The sequence below is a fragment of the Staurois parvus genome, unplaced genomic scaffold, assembly GCF_062004578.1.
Source record: "Staurois parvus isolate SC_StPar_1 unplaced genomic scaffold, SC_StPar_1.0 ptg000719l, whole genome shotgun sequence".
NCBI lineage: Eukaryota > Metazoa > Chordata > Amphibia > Anura > Ranidae > Staurois > Staurois parvus.
The window spans coordinates 65,192-86,213 of record NW_028318515.1 but is presented as its reverse complement, the minus strand read 5'-3'; the positions used below and the strand labels follow the sequence as shown (position 1 = coordinate 86,213).

The 21,022-nt window shown below is 39.8% G+C and overlaps 1 protein-coding gene across 1 annotated transcript in view; it reads right to left on the bottom strand.

Annotated features, from left to right (window-relative positions):
• LOC149445518 (autism susceptibility gene 2 protein homolog) overlaps positions 1-21,022 on the bottom strand; it is a gene marked incomplete at its 5' end in the record, with an annotated part of 92,777 nt that overhangs the window by 8,286 nt on the left and 63,469 nt on the right. Inside the window, 9 exons of the mRNA XM_089653647.1 lie at positions 888-1,020; positions 4,506-4,577; positions 5,441-5,470; positions 5,664-5,735; positions 6,661-6,756; positions 8,570-8,620; positions 9,987-10,216; positions 12,506-12,768; positions 12,916-13,300. Of these exons, the coding sequence (XP_089509773.1) occupies positions 888-1,020; positions 4,506-4,577; positions 5,441-5,470; positions 5,664-5,735; positions 6,661-6,756; positions 8,570-8,620; positions 9,987-10,216; positions 12,506-12,768; positions 12,916-13,300 (1,332 nt within the window). The remainder of the gene's footprint in view (positions 1-887; positions 1,021-4,505; positions 4,578-5,440; positions 5,471-5,663; positions 5,736-6,660; positions 6,757-8,569; positions 8,621-9,986; positions 10,217-12,505; positions 12,769-12,915; positions 13,301-21,022) is intronic.

The window sequence follows — 21,022 nt, the reverse complement described above, 5'->3', positions numbered from 1 at the left end:
GTGTGATTTTAGCCTATTAACAGGCAGAGCGCAACCGCAAAACAATTAGTCTTTCTGAGAGATTGTAGCAAGCAGGATAACACTACATGACAAGATAAGACTGTGCGGTTTAGCATTTATGTTGCCTGAAGATGGCTGGCATGCTCTGTGGATGTTTGGAGAATATTTTATAAGTCGTAATACTGACATAGTCTCCGTGGGATGTTCCTTATAGCAGTGCAGACCTGGTGATAAATCAATCTTCTGAATGTAGACACCAGGCCCATTGACTATATCTGTAGTCTGTTCAAAGAACACCTCACAAAAGAATTCCCCCACCATTGTTATATGTCATAAACAGCCTTGGACCAAGCATGCCAACCTCAGATACACTTGGGAATTGGGTATCCCTCTGTTATCTACTAAAAATGTTACTTTTCACTAGTCAGGTGCACAGGTAAACTGTCACCAAGTAACCTCAGATTTCTAGACTAAATTTGATTTTAAATTTCCCTATTTGTTACTAAACTAGAAAAGTAGTACAAATGATGTGAAGATATATTCATGCTTCAGTACCTTACAATACAAAAGACAAAAAAAATGCAGCAATGGAGAAAGATTTCACAGCAGTGATGCAAATCACTGGGTTGTATGTTGACACGGTCCCAAGTAGATCACAATTCTGTCTAGTGAAAATCCCAACTGATTGCCATACCTTCTCAGCTATTTTTGGCTGCACCTGTGGTCAAGAATCTTCTCAAAGAAAAACAGAGGACAAAGCCTGGGAACATTAGCACTTCAGTTTATTGCTTATTACGTATTGTAAAACTACAACTTCCACAGAATTGCTGCTGGTGTAGAAAATGTAAAACATTTTGCATGGGCAGGTTCATCAATCTTTGACTTACCTGTGCTAGAAAATAAAGGTCTGGCTAAATCATGAGGATAAGGGAGGCCTGGAAAGACACCTGGTGCAGGCGGCCTGCTGAACAGGTCAAGTTTGCCACAAATATCCAGCTTGTGAGGATCCATCTGCATTTGCTATGAGAAACCAGAAGTAGGCACTCAGACTATTATCCAAAGCAAAGCATTCTTTATCAATCAACACACAAACATTAACCAAAAAGCAAGTTTAACAGAATATATACATCACTGTGGACTTCCATATAGTTTTAGGGCCCATTCACACGTTTCAGTTTTGGTGCATAGCGTCAAGGAAGACCATTCAAAAGGAACAGGCTGCCAATACACCAGAATAGAAAACCAAACATGCATTGCTTTTTTCTGAGGCAGCACAGTGGTGCATTACCATGCGTTGGGGTACGTGGCAACTCGTGTTCATAGGATTAGAACAATTTGGATTACAATAGTGCATTTCATTGGCATACCATAGAAAATGAATGCAACTGCAATGCACTAACACCTGCAAAGTGTCTTGCAGGATTCTTACTTCAATGCACTGAAACAGACAGGTGTAAATGGTCCCTTAATCTCTCCCACCTCCACAATTAAGGCTCATGATGGAATAGCTTAACATTTAACATGGTTTATCCTATGAAACTGCTCCTCTCGCTGCACAAGCAATATGTTACTCTAGAGAAACTGATAAATAGGATAGAAGGTAAATGTGGCCCTCAAAAAGGCAAACATGAATTTCTGTGATTAGTGGTGGAATCACCAACATTAAACTTCTCTTTCACTAGTAGAAGTTTCTTCATGGCTGCAGAAACACAATCAGTGAGTAAGCAGCCGCTGGGTAACTTCCCTTTGTGCAAAAGAAGTTCAATGCCAGCGATTTGTTTTTGCAAAATTTTGCTGGTGACAGAACCACCCATCTGACAGGGTTCTAATATTTAGAGAAAAATTAATTACATTACACATTTACCTTCTATCTTTTCCAGTCCAATTCTCTTTAGAGTATAAGCTTGAATAACAACAGCACAGTGGCTAAATGGTTAGCACTACTAGGGTCATTGGTTCGAATCCCAACCATGGCACCACCTGCTTGGAGTTTGCATGTTCTCCCTGTGCCTGTGTGGGTTTCCTGCGGGTGCTCTGGTTACCTCCCACAATCCAAAGACATGCTGGTAGGTTAACTGTCCTGAATTAATTGGCCCTAGTATGTGTATGTATGAATGTAAGTTAGGGACTTTAGACTGTATGCCCCTTGATGGTTAAGGACTGATGTGAAAAATGTTTATGCATCTGTGCTACCACTACTACTCACTGGTATCTCTTATTTTGTGTAAGTAAGCCTCAAACTATCTAATGAAATGTACATCCAAGTCCCTGCACAAGTCAGGTATTCCTTCGTGTTCCAGGAGCCCAGAATGCTGTGTAAACTTTGGATAGGAGGGAGGGTGAGGGAAAGACTTAACCATGACAACTGCTCAGTGTGGGGCCATTCTCTGCACCAAGGCAGCTGTTTAAAATATGCATATCAGACCACATATTCTGGGTTCCCAAAGCTCTTTATAAGAAATCTAAGCTCATATGTAGGTAGAAATTTGCTTTACCTGCTTTGTCCTGATGCAACTTAAAAAGTAAAGCTGACCCAGCCTAAAATGTTTCTCACATCAGTAGTGCCTGCAGTTACTGTTAGTCTTCAGACTGATCCCTATTTGGTCTCTTGGCACAAGTTGTACATGAAGTCTTCATGTCTGCCAAAGTTGAGATTAAGGCTAGGTTCACACTTTAGTTGGTGGATGTGGGAATCACAGCTGTTCCTGCACCCGCAACCACATCATGCTGCTCTGTAGAGACCCGCAGGGCTGCCATTCATTCTTAATAGCACCCCACAGCATTTGCAGGTGTGGGGACTGCAGGAAAAGCACCATGTGGCTTTTTTTTTGTAAATGGTGCAGGTACCTATTTTTTGAGAGAAACACAAGCACAGCAGCCCATTCAAAAGTGCAGGTTGCAAACCTGCTCAAGTGTGAACCTAGTCCTGCAGCCTTCCTACGATACGCTCCACTGTTCAAATTTCAGGGCCTCTTGAGTTTGATGGAAAAATAGGAGGTAAGTGGTACACAAGTCAAAGTTCTGTGTACAGGTGCCTAGCATTCAAGCGGCTTCACAGGTACAGATCCAGTATTTGCAGGCACCACAAGATACCTGCATTTTTAAACACTGTTAATTGCAAAGTGTTTTAGGCCAGGTCCACTTTAAGAAATGATCCACAAACATTACAGTCATGTGTACAGTGTGCTACATTTAGATAAAATTTAATTGGGTTATATTACGTATATAGATTGAAATGACTAAATATAATAGATTTTCATGACAAACTTTTTCTTTTGATTAGATCTGAGCAAATAGTGAAATGGACAGTGTAGTTTTATATCAGATTATGTCATGTTGTCAGACTTCCTGTAGGAAAGTACACTCAGGATTTAGATGGGAGACGGTACAATGACTGATGTTGTATGTGGTAAAACTATAAAAAATAATATCAATCAAAAGGAGAAGAGAGTTGGATAAAATGAAGGTATGTGACCAGCACACAATTACCATTGGCATTAGGTAGCCAAAGGATAGTTTGTTTTTTTTGTGACTACTTTGAAATACACAAATATTGCTCATTCGTTTCTGGCAAGCACAACGATGACTATTTCTTACTATAACTGGACAGATAAGTAAATCTAAGTCTATGGGAACCCTAAAGCAAACCATTAATGAGATGGAGACTGTCATAAGATCACCTTCTGAAAATGCGAGTTGCTTTGTTGTCCAGATGACTTTCTTGCATTAGTACTCCAAATAACTGACCTAAAACAATAATGCAATTGCATCTGACTTTCCCAATCCGCACACTTGTTCCTGGTCAGTGACTCAGATAGCATTTAAGTAAAGATAAAAGTCAGTCAAACTAGCATTTTTAGGAGGGTATCAGCATATGCAGTCCTACTATTTTATGAAAGGCTTACTATGTGGAAAGCAAAACATTTTTAGATCTAGTCTCTGGCCAGCCAAAAAAACTGCCACTATAATCCCGCAAGGAAACTACAAACCGCGTAAAACAAGTGCAAGAAGTTTTTTTTTTAAAAAAGGTGTATGAACGTGTGGATCTTGGAAAATCGTTTGACCCTAAGCTCCTTTATTTAACACTCCAAGGAACTGTCAGACTCAATTCTCTCAGTGGCCTCATGAAAAGGTTACTGATCCAAAGAAGCTGTATTAAATGCTTCTGCCTCATTACAAGTGTGCCCTGAGCGCTGTGGCACCCACCCCCACCACTGCAACAGCATACGCCAGCATGGTCTGAGGCTTTGTGCCCTCATTATCTAGGTTATTCCCTTTGGCACATTTTTTTTTTTAAATAATTAGATTCTTTGTAGGAGAAAAACAAAAAACAAAAAAAAAAACAATCATTCCATGCAGAACATCACAAAGACAGTATTTTCAGAGCCAAGGTTGGGATTAAGGAGGAAGCCTAAAATACAGTTTTGCACAAAACCACCATAATCTTCCACTGAGTAAAGTTTTTAATTGAGGCTTTATAGTGGCTTGTCACCAAAAGCTTTTACCTTCATCTTCTGCTGATGGTGGTAGATTTGCCAAGCTATCTGGACATGTACTGCACACCACTTGCCTGGTTTCTGCAAAAGCAAGGGAAATACGGTGTGAGTGCTGGAATGGCTTAGGGCCCCAGGCAATTTTTTGGGCCCTCAAATAAGTTAATTATTCAGTATAAAAACCCTGCAAAACATTTGCAGTCTCTATCTTAAACATTCTATTCTTAACCTTGCCCCTTTTTCCTCATGTTAGACAAGTTAACAGGAGGATAAAATATTACATAAAAACGCAGATGAGGCAAAATCTAATAAGAAATGTATTGAAGAGCAGGGTGCAACTGTATGGTCAGTGTACTAATCACCCTATATAAACAGCTTACATTACTTTTTGAAACACCTTAAAACACATAAAACAGTGCGCAAACAAGTTAACCAAACTGTGCTGAAAATGGGTTTTATCCCTTTTGGGTACCCTGAAAACTCCAATATATTAATTCTATCAATGCCAGTCTAGTGATAAAATGCTAAAAAGGGATGCTGGTGTAGCCCAACACCTCAACTGGCACTGAGCCTGCAATGCTGTTGCTTAGAGTCATTAAAGAGCAGCATATTCTATCGCTGAAATCTAGGAACAAAGGGGGGGAAATAAACTGATCCAATCTAAGTACTCATAACTTCAAACATTTCTAAGTTTAAAGAAAATTTATGAATGAAATGTGGAAGCTGCCATTCTGACCCCTCCTACTGAAAAGTCTACTGGTTTGGCTGCAATCCTGACCCCTCTTGCTTCAATATAAATCTGTAAAAAGTATACAGAAAAGCAATATTAACTTTTCCGCTCTGCTTATAGGTTTCAAATCAGGAATGGCAGCCCCCTTTAATTTTTGCAACCAGTTCCTTTTAAATACCATAGTCACCACGCTAAAATGAATTTTTTATTTACTTACTCTTACTGGTGTCCTGTATGGATCGGTAACCTGCAAGAAAAGCAGACATGTCATGGGCTGTATTACAGACTTCCACCTCCAACCTGAATATAAATTAATTTCTTGTACAAGACAAGAAAAAATAAAAATAAAAAAATAAAATACAACTATGAATCATAAAGAGAAAAAAAAAATAAAAAAAATCACACTAAGCATGCTGCAGAATGATTATTTATATACAAACCCCAGGTGTTTTCTGTAGGAGGGTGTGATGTACTGCACCAGGCCTGCTAGTGACATCAATGGTATTTGAGGTCTGCAAACAGAGAGGCAAAATTATTAAAAAGTGTCCAGATCAATTTACATGAGCAAAACCACATAACTAAAGCTCAATTATTTATAGTGAAGTCCCTATAGTGTAGTTCAATACAAGTTTAGAATTTTTTTTTTTTTTTTTTGTAGTATTAGTAGCTGATGGAACTACAGAGCTTTTCTAGAACACTTTAAATTCTCTTTTCTCTGTTAAAGAAAACAATTATTCAGCAATTGGAAAAGTTACAAAATGTTTTTTACTAATACCAGATTTTGTTTTATAACTGCTAGCTAATGAGTGGCAGTGGTGCTTTGAAACCAAGATTAAAATCTCTTCTGCAATCCCGAGCACCTCGGTCCACTATGGTTACAGTAAGTCTAGCAGGCAGAGATCTATGTTGTTTAGTACATAAGACAGCATACTCAACAAAAGAACATCTGACTGGAGAGCTAATGATATGTGACATAATACACATTGCACGGACATATATATTTAGACTACAGCCAAAGCCATTAGATAGTAAATAAAATACCTACAGACTGCAATACAATGAAATGTGATAGGCTGACAGAAAAAGGCTAGTTGGCTGCCTGTATAACAGAAAGGTACTTTATGGGCACTTCAGGTCGTGTACTAACAAGAAGCTAATCAATCATGTGCCTTCCCCTGGTGTGATGTATGCAAAGCACAGGTGGATATCAGTTTTCCTATCACTACAGGCTCTACAGGCTATCACTGTTAAGACAGCTTGTGACACATAATTAAGGTTCAACCAGTACAGTGAAGTCATGAAGAAAAGCCATAGATGGTGCATTGCATCATGGCAACAGCATATATTCACATTCTGTTTTAATTGGGTGCCACCACAGCTCTATTAAATCACAAAAATATTACTGTCAATATTAATACTAAATGCTGCCTTGCTCACCTTCGGCTGAAAAGCTCCCTGAAGAGAACTAAATGGACCTGAATGAGGAAGCATTGGGGGCATTCCAGGCATTGGAGATGTATATGTTGGAAAGAACTGGAAAAAACAGAATTGTGTTTAAATTACATCATAAAGAAATGTAACATAACATAACATAACATAACATGTAACATAAAAGCAGGTATAGAACAGCAGACAAAACGGTGCTGAAAAGATCCTGTGCACAGAACTATGGAAGCAAGCAGCTACTGGGATCACCAAATCGTGTGCTCAGCAACATTATTCCAGCAAGCCTGGAAAAACAGTGGTTGCTTCACAAATATCCATTAGGTCTGAGAATATCAGCAGCTGAGCTTTATGAAATCTTAATTAACGGTCAAGGGTACCAGTTGATTCTGTTAGAAGTACCCCAATCTAATGCTAAAAAAACAAAACTCTGCTCTATGGCAGAGAACACCACTTTTGACTGTACTGTGTAAGCACACCATAGTGAAGAGACTGAGGTAGCCATGCAGAGCTGGTCTGAGGTCATGTTCATAAAAATTTTGGTTGGACATAAGGACCGTTTACAGCATTTCTAATTAGCGGGGACAGACCACTTTCAGTGCATTCACCTAATATGCAGTCTTTTAGTGGATGCATTTGAAGTCCCCAAAGTCTAGCAGACGGGCCAGCACTGTACTATGCTATAAAAGCCATAGTACACTAGTCATATGGGTATTAAAAAAAAAAAAATACAAAAAAGGGGGACTTGAGCAGATACTTTGTGTTAAGGTCATATACATAAAGCCCTTATGGTTCAAAACTGATGTGTGTGACTCATAATATTGTAAGGGCCTCTTTACTTCCATACAATTTTGTAGTCTTTGCAGTGGAAGCATAACCATGACAGTGTATGGGGACTGATATCCAGTGTCTAACAAACTGTGTATTTCAATAAGAGGAAAAGTCACTTTCAAAAGGTTAATCTTTAATTAGCAAACGATTTGTATTCCCTATTGCACAGCAAGAAAACCAAGAACACATAATAAAGAACCACAATCACTAAAATAAAAATGCTTATGTAACAAACTGCAAGCATTTAGAAATAAATGCATAACAACTGTGATCATCTATAGATCTCCAAGTATTTGACACAGCATCTACCATTACCAGTATCTTTGGTTACATAAACAGACTTCTATTTGAGGTTTAGTGGTCCTTTATATGACAACTGGAAGCAGGGTAGCACAAATAAACAATACTAAGGACAAGTTTCTCTTATATCACTAGGAGACATTAAAAGAAAATCCGATTTCCCCAAACTGTTTTTTATATAGCATTTTTTTTTCTTTTTAAATTGAATGGTAAACCAGAGACAGTGAAGAGTGTACTAAATTAAGTTTTCATTTTAGCACAAACAGACGTATAATTAAAGTAGTAATATTGCTAATCACTGCCCAAATTTGTTTTTTCTGGGAATGCTACTAAACGGTGGGTGTACTGTTTTCTTTAAATGGCAATTCCACAGGGTAAATGCCACAGAGATGTGATGGGCACATCAAGCCTATGGGACTCTAGTCAGACAGCCTTGTTTCAGGCAATCTGTCTTCCACTAGTACACAGATTGAATAGACCAAATCACAAGAGGAATCATCGGTAGCAATCACATGTCATTAGAGAAAGAGTTCAAACAAATGTGATCAGTTTACTCCACAGGGGCTGCTTTCACATGTGGCATTGCAGCATTTGTAAGTTGTTAACTGCCTGCAGTACTTTCTATTGTCAATCACAGATGTTTGCACCCTGGCAGCAGGGAATGCAGTTTAGTGAACTGAAAATACAGAAAAGCAAGTATACACTACAGTAAATAGGCTTAGGTGCAGGGTGCAAGCACTGTGGGGTTGCTGTGTAAACATAATAAACTCACGCTAGAATGACGGAAATAAGAGCTGTCTAACTTGGGAGCGTACTTGTCAAACTAAAAATGGAAAAAACAAAATAGCAAATGGGTATGATGTTAAAAATAGATTGCAGGGATATATGTATTCAACAATTTAAAAAGAAAAATTGAAAACAGCACCAAGTTTCAGTATGTCAGAAAATTACAAACATTGGAGGGGCCGATTTATTTAAAAGTAACAAAAAAATAAATGCAAAGGTAAGTTGAAATTTCGCTTTTAGCAACCAGACTCTAGTTCTCATTTATCTAGTTAAACTTTAAAAAAAAAATTTGACATGCCCAACCAGTTGCAATGGGCAAGCGCAGTATTTTTTTTCAGATCCATTCATTGCTGAACAGATTTCCTGCACAGTTCCTTTTAAAGTTGATCTGAATTGAACACATTCCTTTAAAAAAAATAATGAACATTAACCAATCAGTTTAGTGTTGTCAAATAGCAAATCTGGTTCCTCACTGGTTATTGATATGAGTCTTATTAAACTGAGGGATAAATGTTTACTCTGGCAACAAGAGGCTCCTGGGGATTAGAAAATGCTAAACCATACATATCCACATTTCATTACATACATTTATTTAATTACCAAAAAATAAAAAATTTAAATAAAAAATCATTACACATTATAATGGCAATCAATGCATGAATACAAATCAACATCAGCTGTGTGTCCAAAACTATCCAACAGTATAACAAACAGGCAGATATTCAGACAAACCCTGTTGAAATAAAGTCGTTGACATATGCTAAAGGTTACAACATAGGATGGTAACATGCCACAGGCTAAACCATAAAAGTCAACTTCTTTGCCGATAAAAAATTTACCTTACATTTCCCTACAAGCGTCTTCATAAAGTCACACAGTCACAACAAAAGTGAAAGAGGTGGAAACTTGTGTATGTTTCACACCAGCTTGTGTGAAATGTACTTGAAAGTCAGCTCCTACATTACTTCAACCCTTCTTTTCTGATGGTGTGAGACCTATAATTTTTGTGTATTAAAAAGCTTATTTTTATAGTTAGGCGTGTGGCATATACTCGACTTAATCTTCAGTGGGATGGAATACATAAAAAAAAAGAAAAAAAGAAAAAAAATCTAGCCCCTTTCCTCCAGTAGAACTGTTATTTAAGAGATGTCATCTATGACCTCAATAAGCTACTGAAGCCAGCTCGCAATGCATCTGGACTGAATGAGTATTACAATCACCAGGAGAATAATAAATATGTGAAGATAAAAATGTGCAAAAAAAAAAACAAAAATTAAAAAAAAATTAAAAAAAAAACTTCAAGAAACTCCAGGTTTGACCCCAATGACTGGATAACCCAAGAGATAAAGAAGTGGAGGGAGAAGGGAAGTGGGTTTGGACGTTGGTGCGCTACTTATCCTCACATTTCGAGCTGGGGTACGCACCATGGTAGGTGCATTAGGCGGCATAAGCTGCGTCGGGGGTAGGCTGGATGTGAAGGGAGTAAAAGTGTGCTGATGGGTGTGTTGGTGCGTGTGTTGGTGCTGGTGATACTCCGCCCTCAGCAGCGGCACTGAGCTGAGAGGGGCACCGGCCCGGTCCGAGGTCTGAACCAAAAATCGATTATTCAGCTCCTGTCTGAGAAGTTCATGATCTAGAAGAGACAAAAAAGACAAAAAAAAGACACAGAGGCCCATCGGCCCATCAGTTTCCCCAAAGATATAAAAGGAAAAAGCGCAGATATTCACCTGGCATTCCCTGTTTCTGCAGGTCATGCTGTGGTGGTTTTCTACGTGAGGACTCATTGGTGGAGGTAAGAGAGATGCCTGTGACAAAGTACCAATCAGAATCCCCGAATGAGGCTGGCAATACATGATTGGTTGGTTGAATGATATCAACAGGCTGGTATCTAAAGACAAGAAAGAACACCATGAGTCATCTCAGGAGAAAACAACGGGCCTTATTATGCAGTACAACAAGCCACACCCAACTATCCTAACTCTATTCCCAAACTCTGGTCTGGAAATAATTAATCTGATCAGTGGCTATAAAACAGATATAATCATTGGTAGCAGGAAATTGCCAATTAAACACTAGTTCTGGCACACAAGGGTCTGACATATTTCTTAAATGGTATCTGAAAGCTCAGAATACATGCCAACACTTGTTTGGTAGTAGTGATAATAAAATGGCCCAAATGAAAACTAAATCTATAAGCTGACACACTAACAACATTAGCATTAAGAAAAACAACCCCAAATACCAAAAATAGATACATGTATATTTACAGGCTATTCTATATAGGGTGCTTTTTCATGGGCATGAAGCTCCACTCTTCTGAATATTCACTAACTGCCAGCTGTTAGCTGTCAGTGAACATATGTTCATATTAATGCATCTGTCTGCATTTGGCGTCCTCCAACATGTAAACCTTTGCTGGCACACACAGGGGCATATTTATAAAGCAGTGAATGGGACTTTTATCAAACATTCACTGGTGGTGAATCGCTGTCACTGAAAACACATGAACCTGAAAGATTCACCTGCAGTTAATGTGCGGTAAATGTCAAATTCATGTCTTTATAAAATATCCCTATAGTGTCATGTAGGAAGCTCAATTTGTGACGATAACAGATCTGCTGACGGCCATAAAAGACCATGGGTGTTTGTGGGAGGAGAGCTCGCAAGTCTCTATGCCACTGGAAAGGCACCCCAAGTTAAAACACATTTCTTGACACTGAACATGAAGTAGTAGCACACAAAACACTCACACATGCTTATTACACCTCTTCTGAGCAGAAAAGTTTACAGTATTATAGAGTACCACTACTTTTATGATTATGACTGCACAGCTTTGGTTCTCAGAAGCTGAACAGAGGCAATGATCTAAGGGAAGACAAAACTATTCTATACTGTGAGCCTTCATGGTTAATTCAGCGCAGTCTAATAATTAGTTACATTCTGCAAACTTGTGCAGATCCTGGTTTGAGGATTGGCGTTGTGCCAGTCTTGTGGTAGAGATTTAAAAGCAAACAGTAGGTTACTACATTAAGTATGTAGATTCTGGAGTACTGACACGTGGTTACAATTCACTGAAATATATGTGCTACTTTAAGACATGACTTTGTGAAATCATGTAAGAATTCTGTTTTGTAAATGCTTATGGTTTTATTACCAGAGATGGGCGATTACAAGGAATATCCAGTTGGTTTTGCAACATCTACGTCAACATTAAAATTGCACATGATTTCTTGTTACGAGTATCGTCTCGACACCATTCATATACTTTATTTCTCTAGAGGAAAGTATGGCCAACTAGTGGGACCAAGAGCAGACATCTCCATGCTGCTTTGGAACCCTGACCAAAATATGTTCAAGGTTTTCCTTGTGTTTTATAATAATTATAGATGGCTTTAACAATGCATTTAGTCCTGGCTAGTACTAAATCATGATTATTTGATAAAAATTGCAATTTGAAAATATGGGGAGTATGGGAAAATTTGCGGTGCTCCTTTGATCAGAATGCACTGCCATAACACTACATGGACTTTAACATAGAAAATGGTACAAATTTCAGAGTACAATTATAGCAAAGATTACTAGCTTTCAATATTAGTGCTTTACAAAACATGGCTAATGTAGCATTGTTTAAAAATAGTAAGGACAATTGAATCTGACTACACTGATGACATCTTTGGCAATATATTACAGAGAGGAATACATGGCCAGCAGTAGGCACAGGCACCTCTGTGTGGGACCAATTGCCTACACTACAAGGATATGTCAGTTACAGGTAATGCCATGCTGGACTCTTTAAAAGAGAACTTTCCATTAACTATCAATGTTTTAGCAAATATATCTGGCAAAAGGAGTCATTACTGCATGAAGGCTGTTTTGTTACGCACATAGTACACCATCCATACATCTCCACATTTATACTTACCTGAATATCCAGCTCCAGCAGGGTGCCCAGGGATTACAAGGCCATTAGCAGGTAAAGATGGTGGAGGTGGCAGTGTGGGAGGGGTGGCAAACATGGCCGGATGATGCTGGGTTTGAGATCTGAGAGCAAAGTGTGAGGTAGCAAGGTTGGAGATGGAGAGAGGCAGACCCGGTCCAGCAGAGTGATGTGGAGGAATCTGGGGGGAAGACGATAAGTGCTTGGGAATGCTGATACTCGCTGCACTGCTAGCACTGCTACTCCGGCTGTAAGTGGAGAAAAAAAAAAAAAAAGTTTTTGCATTCTCATTTATTTGTCTCAGGGCTACAGTGTTAACAGTAAACAAACTTTAAACAGACAAAATTACTGTGCAAATTTTTGGAACTTTGGCATATAAGAGTCCAAACAGTTACCTGATGCTGGTGATTCCGTTTTGTGGCAGCTGCTGATGTCCAGGGTAGTTAAGATGTGAAGGGATATGATTCTGAGTCCGTAGCTCAATAGGTAACAACTGAGGCTGAGACAAAGGCCGAGACTGAGGACGTGGTTGGGGTTGAGGTGTAAGTCTTGGCGGAGCTGGGGCGACTATGGTAGGTTCCTTCTTTACTAGAGGGCTAGCCCGAGTACTTGATGCAGGTGTAGACGAGGCAGATGTGACAATAGCAGCAGGAGGTGGTGGTGGACTATGTATGGGTGGGATATAAGGAATCTCTGTGTTCAGCTCTTGGCTGCGCTCTAGTCCCGATACTTTTGGGTGGCAGGGAGCCTGAGATTCAGCCTTCTCATTCAAAAGTGTACCTAGATTGATTGAGAAAACATAACTATTATTTCTAAAGGTACTTAACTGCAACAGAAGTATGGTAAAAGGTCAAGTTATAGGGGCAGTTTCAATGTCAATGTATTAAGCAATTGCATTACACAGCCCAGATGTGTTTCCACATGCGTGTTTTTGAGGCATTTTTGGCATGTTCTGGTTCATTCCCCCTCCCCCCCCCAATGTAAATAGGGACATGTGCGTTCCAGTGCATTCCAGTGTGCTTTACCGTATTCTAGTACAGGACTGTGCAGGAAAAATGCAGCCTGTTCTACTTTTTTTCTGCAACTGAAATGCACTGGAACTGCAAGAACTGATGTGAACTATGACATTGATAACCATTTAACCTACTTTCTGTGCGTTTTGGATGCAGAAAAGAAAAGTGCCCTGAAATGCATGTAGTGCGAACAGGCCCTAAGGGACAGTTCACACCACATGCAGTTCAGTACGTTTTTATTTCTGCATCAAAAATGCATGCACGAGGATTTCCATGTATTCCAATGGCCCTAGTTTGCACCAGTGCAGTCAGTCCCAGTGCAGTTCTGAAGCAGGGAAGAAAAAAGAAGAAAAAAACCCCCAAAAAGTAAAGAAGTAGAACATGCTGGATTTTTTCCCGCACAAAACTGTACTGGAACACAGAAATATGTATCAAAAATGCACCAGAATGGAGTGCGGTGTGAACTGTAAGCAAAAAATCATCCGGAATGCATCCAGAGTGCGTTTTCAATCACATGGATCAACACAACCTACTATTAACAGCTTCAGGTTTATGTTTGCAGTATAGATGTTTTGGTGGTAGGCTGCTTTGACGTGTTCAGTAATTTTTTTGCAACTGCTGGAAAATAGTCTATTGCCTGCATAAAAAAAATAATTTAAACCACCTGCTGAACGCAAAACACATGAGCAGAGAAAAGAAAGGTGGGCTATAAATGCCCAGCCGTCATATGCTTTCAAGGCGGCACAAGGTTGTGTGCCGCCAGCCTGCTTCCAGCACACTGAGCTGTTACTGACAGCTTTCAGTCAAAGCTTCCGATTGGGAGCCAGCAGGTGGGCACTTGATCATGTGACTGCTGTGAGCACCAATCACAGTGGTCACATGATACAGAAGCCATGCTGCCTCCAGGACATTAAAGCCAACTTAAAAGGCTGCCAGGAGGTATCGTTAAGGGGTTAAAGTTCAGACAATATTCTTTGCAAATGAAACCATGCACAACCCCCAATTCATTCTTTCAAAAAAGCTGTATAAAAAAGAAGGTAAAATGAATTAAAATTTATTCATTCAATCAAGCAGTGAAAACAGTGTAATAAGGATACTGAAGATTTATTCATTCACAGTGATCTATTTCTTTATGGCAAAACATGTTCTCTATAGGTTACCACACCAACTAGAATAATTATTTTGCAAAATAAAAAAACTGAATTTCTAGGAAAATGTACAAATAGCTCAACCTGAAAAGTAGATTCCCCTGACAAACTGTCTGTCACAATATGGAGAAAAAAAAAAAACCTTAGAAGCTGCTACTATCAATTTCTCCTCTTGACAGTATCTTGATTGTCAAGAGAAGTGAAACTGACATTTGCCAGGTTTAATAAACTGCACGGACCCAATAATATTAGCAGAAAGACAGCTGTTGTAGGTTTAGTACAGCCTCTCAACATTTTTACACTAGAGGAACCCTTAATATAATTTTAAGGACTCACGGAACCCCTGCTAAATCAAATCATCAGGGATCAGTGGGAAAAATGTTGCTTACATTTGAGGTCAGTGGAACAAATGCCTACCTTACAGTAGTGGGCAAAATGCCATTCTTAGAGGCAGCAACTAATAATCATTGTTGATAATGATCATTGGTGTCATGCTGATGGTCCAACCAACTAGGAGGCCAATCGGAGACTGCTCAAGGAACCCCTTAGCAACTTTGGAAGTGCCCCCTAGGGTTCCACCAATCCCTGATTGAGAATGGTTTGTTTTATGCATGAAGTTCAAGAGATAAGAATTACTACTACTATGGTAACTAAAGCAATAAGAATGGCTATTTCAATAAAGGAAACTACTGTGTGGTCTGGTGATGATTTAATGTGCATAATAGTCTGCAAATAAAACTCAAACATAGATGCCAAGGAATTGGATAAAGTCATATTACCCTTAAACTCACACAGCCAATACCTTCCTTTTATAAAAAATAAAGACCACTGAGCAGAATTTAACTGCAAATGAAGGCCAATAAAATTAAGACAACTAGTCTATGATGTGGGGCATAATCTGGGAAAAGGAAACAAACAGAAAAAACACAGGAGGAGTTTCATAACCATATAAACAAAGCTAAATTAATGGGTGACCTCCATTATTCCAATTTTTAAAGAAACAGTTTGTACCAATTTAGAATACAAGTATAATAGTTTATGTCCAGATTCTTCATGGAACATATGAACAGGTTTCAAAGTGAGTGATGATATCACTGCTCTCCAAATACATCCGTGTTATAGGACAGACCTCACCAAATAGTCACTGAAAAAGGAGGATTTATTATAAACTTAAAAGGCTAAGTTCACGTCTAGGGAGAAAAAAAATATACAAGAACATTTTTGCAGGTAAAAGAAATGTGCATCTATTATTCTTTTATAGAAGAGACTGCAAAGTATTGTACCTGCAATTGGTAGATCACAGGTCAAAAGTCAAGCTCCTGCATACACTTCCTGCAGCTCTCTGGCCATACCTCTGTACAGGCTTTCAGTTACTGAGCTGCAGGAAGCGCCAAGTGCTACAAGTGCTCTGATCAGCGCACTCCTGGTTCATTGAGAACTACAAGCCATCTGCCGCAGTGGAAGACGGGACTTGTAGTTTATTCATTCACAGATCTCTAAAGGGATTAGTTTATTCATTCACAGATCTCTGATTGGAGTCCCACCCGGTCTTTAAAAGTGCCAAATGCTGCAGGGGAGAGGACCAGATATGAGTGTAACATGTAGCTAAAGGAGGAGCTTTTAAATCCATCTACATCACTTTTTCTATACAAGCAGTCCCCAAGTTACATACGACTCACACTTACAAATGGGAGACAACAGGAAGTGAGAGGAAATCTACCCTTAGGAAGAGAAATTATCTTATAACCGTAATCGTGGGAAAAAGTTGTCTCCACTTAAGCTTTATCACCAATCCTGGTTTCCACAACAACCCAAAATTGTCAAAATCCAAATTGTCACAGGGACAGAAAGGAAGGCGAAATCTTCTCAATGGGGCACAGGCAACAAAACAAACATTACAGGGGTGTTAACCCTTTTCTATGCTATCCAAAAAACTGGGCTGGAGTTACACTTAACTTAAGAACAAACTTACAGAATCTACAGTTGAAAACAAGACAGGTGGATGTAAACAGAGGTGAAATTCATATATGTGAAGTAAATAAGAAACATAAGGATTTGTAAATCTGCTCAGCCAGTCTCATGATTCAAAATGTCTATTCTACAGGTGAAACTCGAAAAATTAGATCATCGTGCAAAAGTTCATTTATTTCAGTAATGCAACTTAAAAGGTGAAACTAATATATGAGATAGACTCATTACATGCAAAGCAAGATAGTTCAAGCCGTGATTTGTCATAATTGTGATGATTATGGCTTACAGCTCATGAAAACCCCAAATCCACAATCTCAGAAAATTAGAATATTACATACAATCAATAAAACAAGGATTGTACATAGAACAATATCGGACCTCTGAAAAGTATAAGCATGCATATGTACTCAGTACTTTATTTGGGCCCCTTTTGCAGCAATTATTGCCTCAATGCGGTGTGGCATGGAAGCTATCAGCCTGTGGCACTGCTGAGGTGTTATGGAAGACCAGGATGCTTCAATAGCGGCCTTCAGCTCTTCTGCATCGTTCGGTCTCATGTCTCTCATCTTTCTCTTGGCAATGCCCCATAGATTCTCTATGGGGTTCAGGTCAGGCGAATTTGCTGGCCAATCAAGCACAGTGATCCCACGGTCATTGAACCAGGTTTTGGTGCTTTTGGCAGTGTGGGCAGGTGCCAAGTCCTGCTGGAAAATGAAGTCAGCATCCCCCATAAAGCTTGTCTGCGGAAGGAAGCATGAAGTGCTCCAAAATCTCCTGGTAGACGGCTGCGTTGACCCTGAACTTAATGAAGCACAGTGGACCAACACCAGCAGATGGCTCCCCAAATCAACACAGACTGTGGAAACTTCACACTGGACTTCAAGCATCTTGCAGTGTGTGCCTCTCCATTCTTCCTCCATACTCTGGGTCCTTGGTTTCCAAATGAGATGCAAAAGTTGCTCTCATCAGAAAAGAGGACTTTGGACCACTGAGCAACAGACCAGGTTTGTTTTTCTTTAGCCCAGGTAAGACGTTGTTTGTTGTTCAGGAGCGACTTGACAAGAGGAATACGACATTTGAAGCCCATGTCCAGGATCCGTCTGTGTGTGGTGGCTCTTGATGCACTGACTCCAGCCTCAGTCCACTCGTGAAAGTCCCCAACACTTTTGAATGGCCTTTTCCTGACAATCCTCTCCAGGCTGCGGTCATCCCTGCTGCTTGTGCACCTTTTTCTTCCACACTTTTCCCTTCCACATAACTTTCTATTAATGTGCTTTGATACAGCACTTTGGGAACATCCAACTTCTTTTGCAATTACCTTTTGAGGCTTTCCCTCCTTATGGAGGGTGTCAATGATGGCTTTCTGCACAACTGTCAGGTCAGCAGTCTTTCCCATGATTGTGATTCCTACTGAACCAGACTGAGAGACCATTTAAAGGCTCAGGAACCCTTTGCAGGTGTTATGGCTTAATTAGCTGATTAGAGTGGGACACTTTGACCCTAGAATATTGCACCTTTTCACAATATTCTAATTTTCTGAGATTGTGGATTTGGGGTTTTCATGAGCTGTAAGCCATAATCATCACAATTATGACAAATCACATCTTGAACTATCTTGCTTTGCATGGAATGAGTCTATCTAATATATTAGTTTCACCTTTTAGGTTGCATTACTGAAATAAATGAACTTTTGCACGAAATTCTAATTTTTCGAGTTTCACCTGTATAATGCATAGTCAGGGTGCTTCAATTGCAATCACTCTCAGCAGGCAGTTGAAACAGAAAGATATTTAAGAAAAAAAAATATGGAGGAATTATCATGGCTAAGCAGGAGGTATGTATTTCACAAGATGCTCAAAATCAATCAAAAATTAAGAGAAAAAATATATGTTTGCCCTAAATTGACTTACCGAATACCAAACCCTTTGTTAGGTAAACTCACATATATGTAGATCAATCACAAACGTAGCTGTATGCCTGGTGTTAGGCTTTAATGATATGCATGTTATATTCAATATGATATAAGAGATATGTGATAAATGATATGAAATTCTTTTGGCATTAATTTATACAGAGCCTCTGATGTCTATGGTAGCCTCCACAATGTCATAAAATGGTGCCAATCCTCAGGGTTCTTAAATTTTACACTAATCAGTTAAAAGCAAGTCAAAATTCTCTAGTCTGCTTCCCTACCTTGCATTCTCCAGTGAAGCCTACAGAAGCCCCCTCCCCACCACCTTTCTCCCGGGACTCTTTTTACACACTCCCAGACATTGGAGATTCAGCACCTGCAGTGAGAGCCTGACGGCCAGGGCAACTGCAGTCAGAGATAAATTGACGGAGGCAGCTAAGCAGCACAACAGGGGACAGAGAGGAGACGCTCTGGGGAAGAAGGAACATTTGAGCATGTGTACATATATCTACACACTGTGAAAACCTGTCAGAGGCATGGTCACAGGAGGACTGATCTGACAGATACATACAGGGGATTTATTCCTTACAGGGAGGCACACATTAGATTAATTGTATTGAGCAAAGCTGGCTTCTTCAGTTAGAACTGATCTAGACATATATAATTCATGCACTCGCTGTGCATCTACAGTGCATATGAGCTACGTACCCCCAGTGAACAACTAAGTACAGCCATTAACAGAGGTTAAAATCTATTTCCAGCTCTTCACAATTTGAGTAGGCATTACTGTATCCGATTTCTGCACACCATTCTCTGATGGTCCATTTGGTAATGTAAGAGTTGGTAGCTAAAATGGGAAATAGCGATCAAAATAAACCGCAAACATATATAAAGAAGTAGCATAGCTTGCCGGCTGTCGCTAGCTATTCACATTAACTGTCATCCAGCCCTCTGAGTGAGTTATTAATCACAGCAATTAAATCATGAACACGGCCCTGGTGCACATATTGAGCCCCTACCAACAGATCGATGAAAGCAAATCTCCAGAGGCAATTACTGTTCAGTGTAATGCAGCTGCCTATTATTTACAGCATGATGAGGAGCTGGTTGTACTAAGCAAGTTCTGTACAATACTGAACAAGGTTCTTGTACTCGGCTCTGTACAATACTCCATGGACCTCAGGCTAGGTACTATACATTTATGCCAATTTCTGACCCATTTCTGGCTTTGGCCTCTGGTACCTGCATGAATGGTATGCTGTGTGTTGCTCCATGGGCCAATGCATTGCCTCTGACAGTGTGAATACGGAATACGGTTTACCAAAGAAAAGCTGAAACTGCAGAGCAGCCGAAGCGACTCACCGATCTGCGTTGGCGGTTGTGGTAGGGGGCAGTATGGTGCACAATTCAGCGCATCACATGGCTCCTTTTTTGGTTTTGTTTGAGCTTTATTTGCAAATGTTCATTAATTTACTGCAATGTCGGGCAGCACCATGCAATGCGACCCAGTGCACTGCAATAAAATGCAGCATATCTGCATTTTACCACCACATGTTGCAGCACAGCACTACGCTGCATTGCAGTGTATATAGGACACATAGGAAAGAATGGTTCCTGTGTGTTCCTGTGGTGACATACGTTTTACCATGCGATAAAACATCTGTCACCTGACATACTGTGAGCTGGCCCTTAAAAATGTAAAGAAATAATTCACAAAATCTTAGCAAGCAGGGAATAAGTTTTAAAACAAGCCTACTTGACCCCTATAGCTGGAGTAATTAATCCTCTCACTTTCTCCCTTCCCTTCCAACCGTGACGTGGCAGTCTGCCAGTCTTCACTATAAACACAAAAAGGCCACAATCACACGTGTTTCAACTTTGATGAGCTTTCATAAAAAGTCCCCATGTTCTAGAGAGTTCAATGGTACCGTGCCTAAAACACATGTAAACCAAACCCAAAACGCACTAGACATATGAAGCAGTCTGCAGAGAGGAAAAATGAAAGTGCTAGGACCAGATTTGAAGGACTTTACTGATGCTCCTGTGAAGTTAGAACTGTAGCTGTAGACACTGGATCAAGTCATTCTCTACTTTATTAGTACAGGTATTTATATAGCGCTGTCAATTTACACAGCGCTTTACACACACACACACATTGTACATTCATACCAGTCCCTAACCCTCAAGGAGTGTACAATCTAAGGTTCCTAACTCACATTCATACATATCCATGCTAGGGCCAATTTAGACAGGAGCCAATTAACCTACCAGCATGTGTTTGGAGTGTGAGAGGAAACCAGAGTACCCAGAGGAAACCCACACAGGCACAGGGAGAACATGCAAACTGCAGGCAGGTAGTGTTGTGGTCGGGATTGGAACCCATGACCTTAGTACTGCCAGGTGGAAGGGCTAACCATTTAGCCACTGTGTTGTCCATTTAAGGATTATGGGAGCAGGT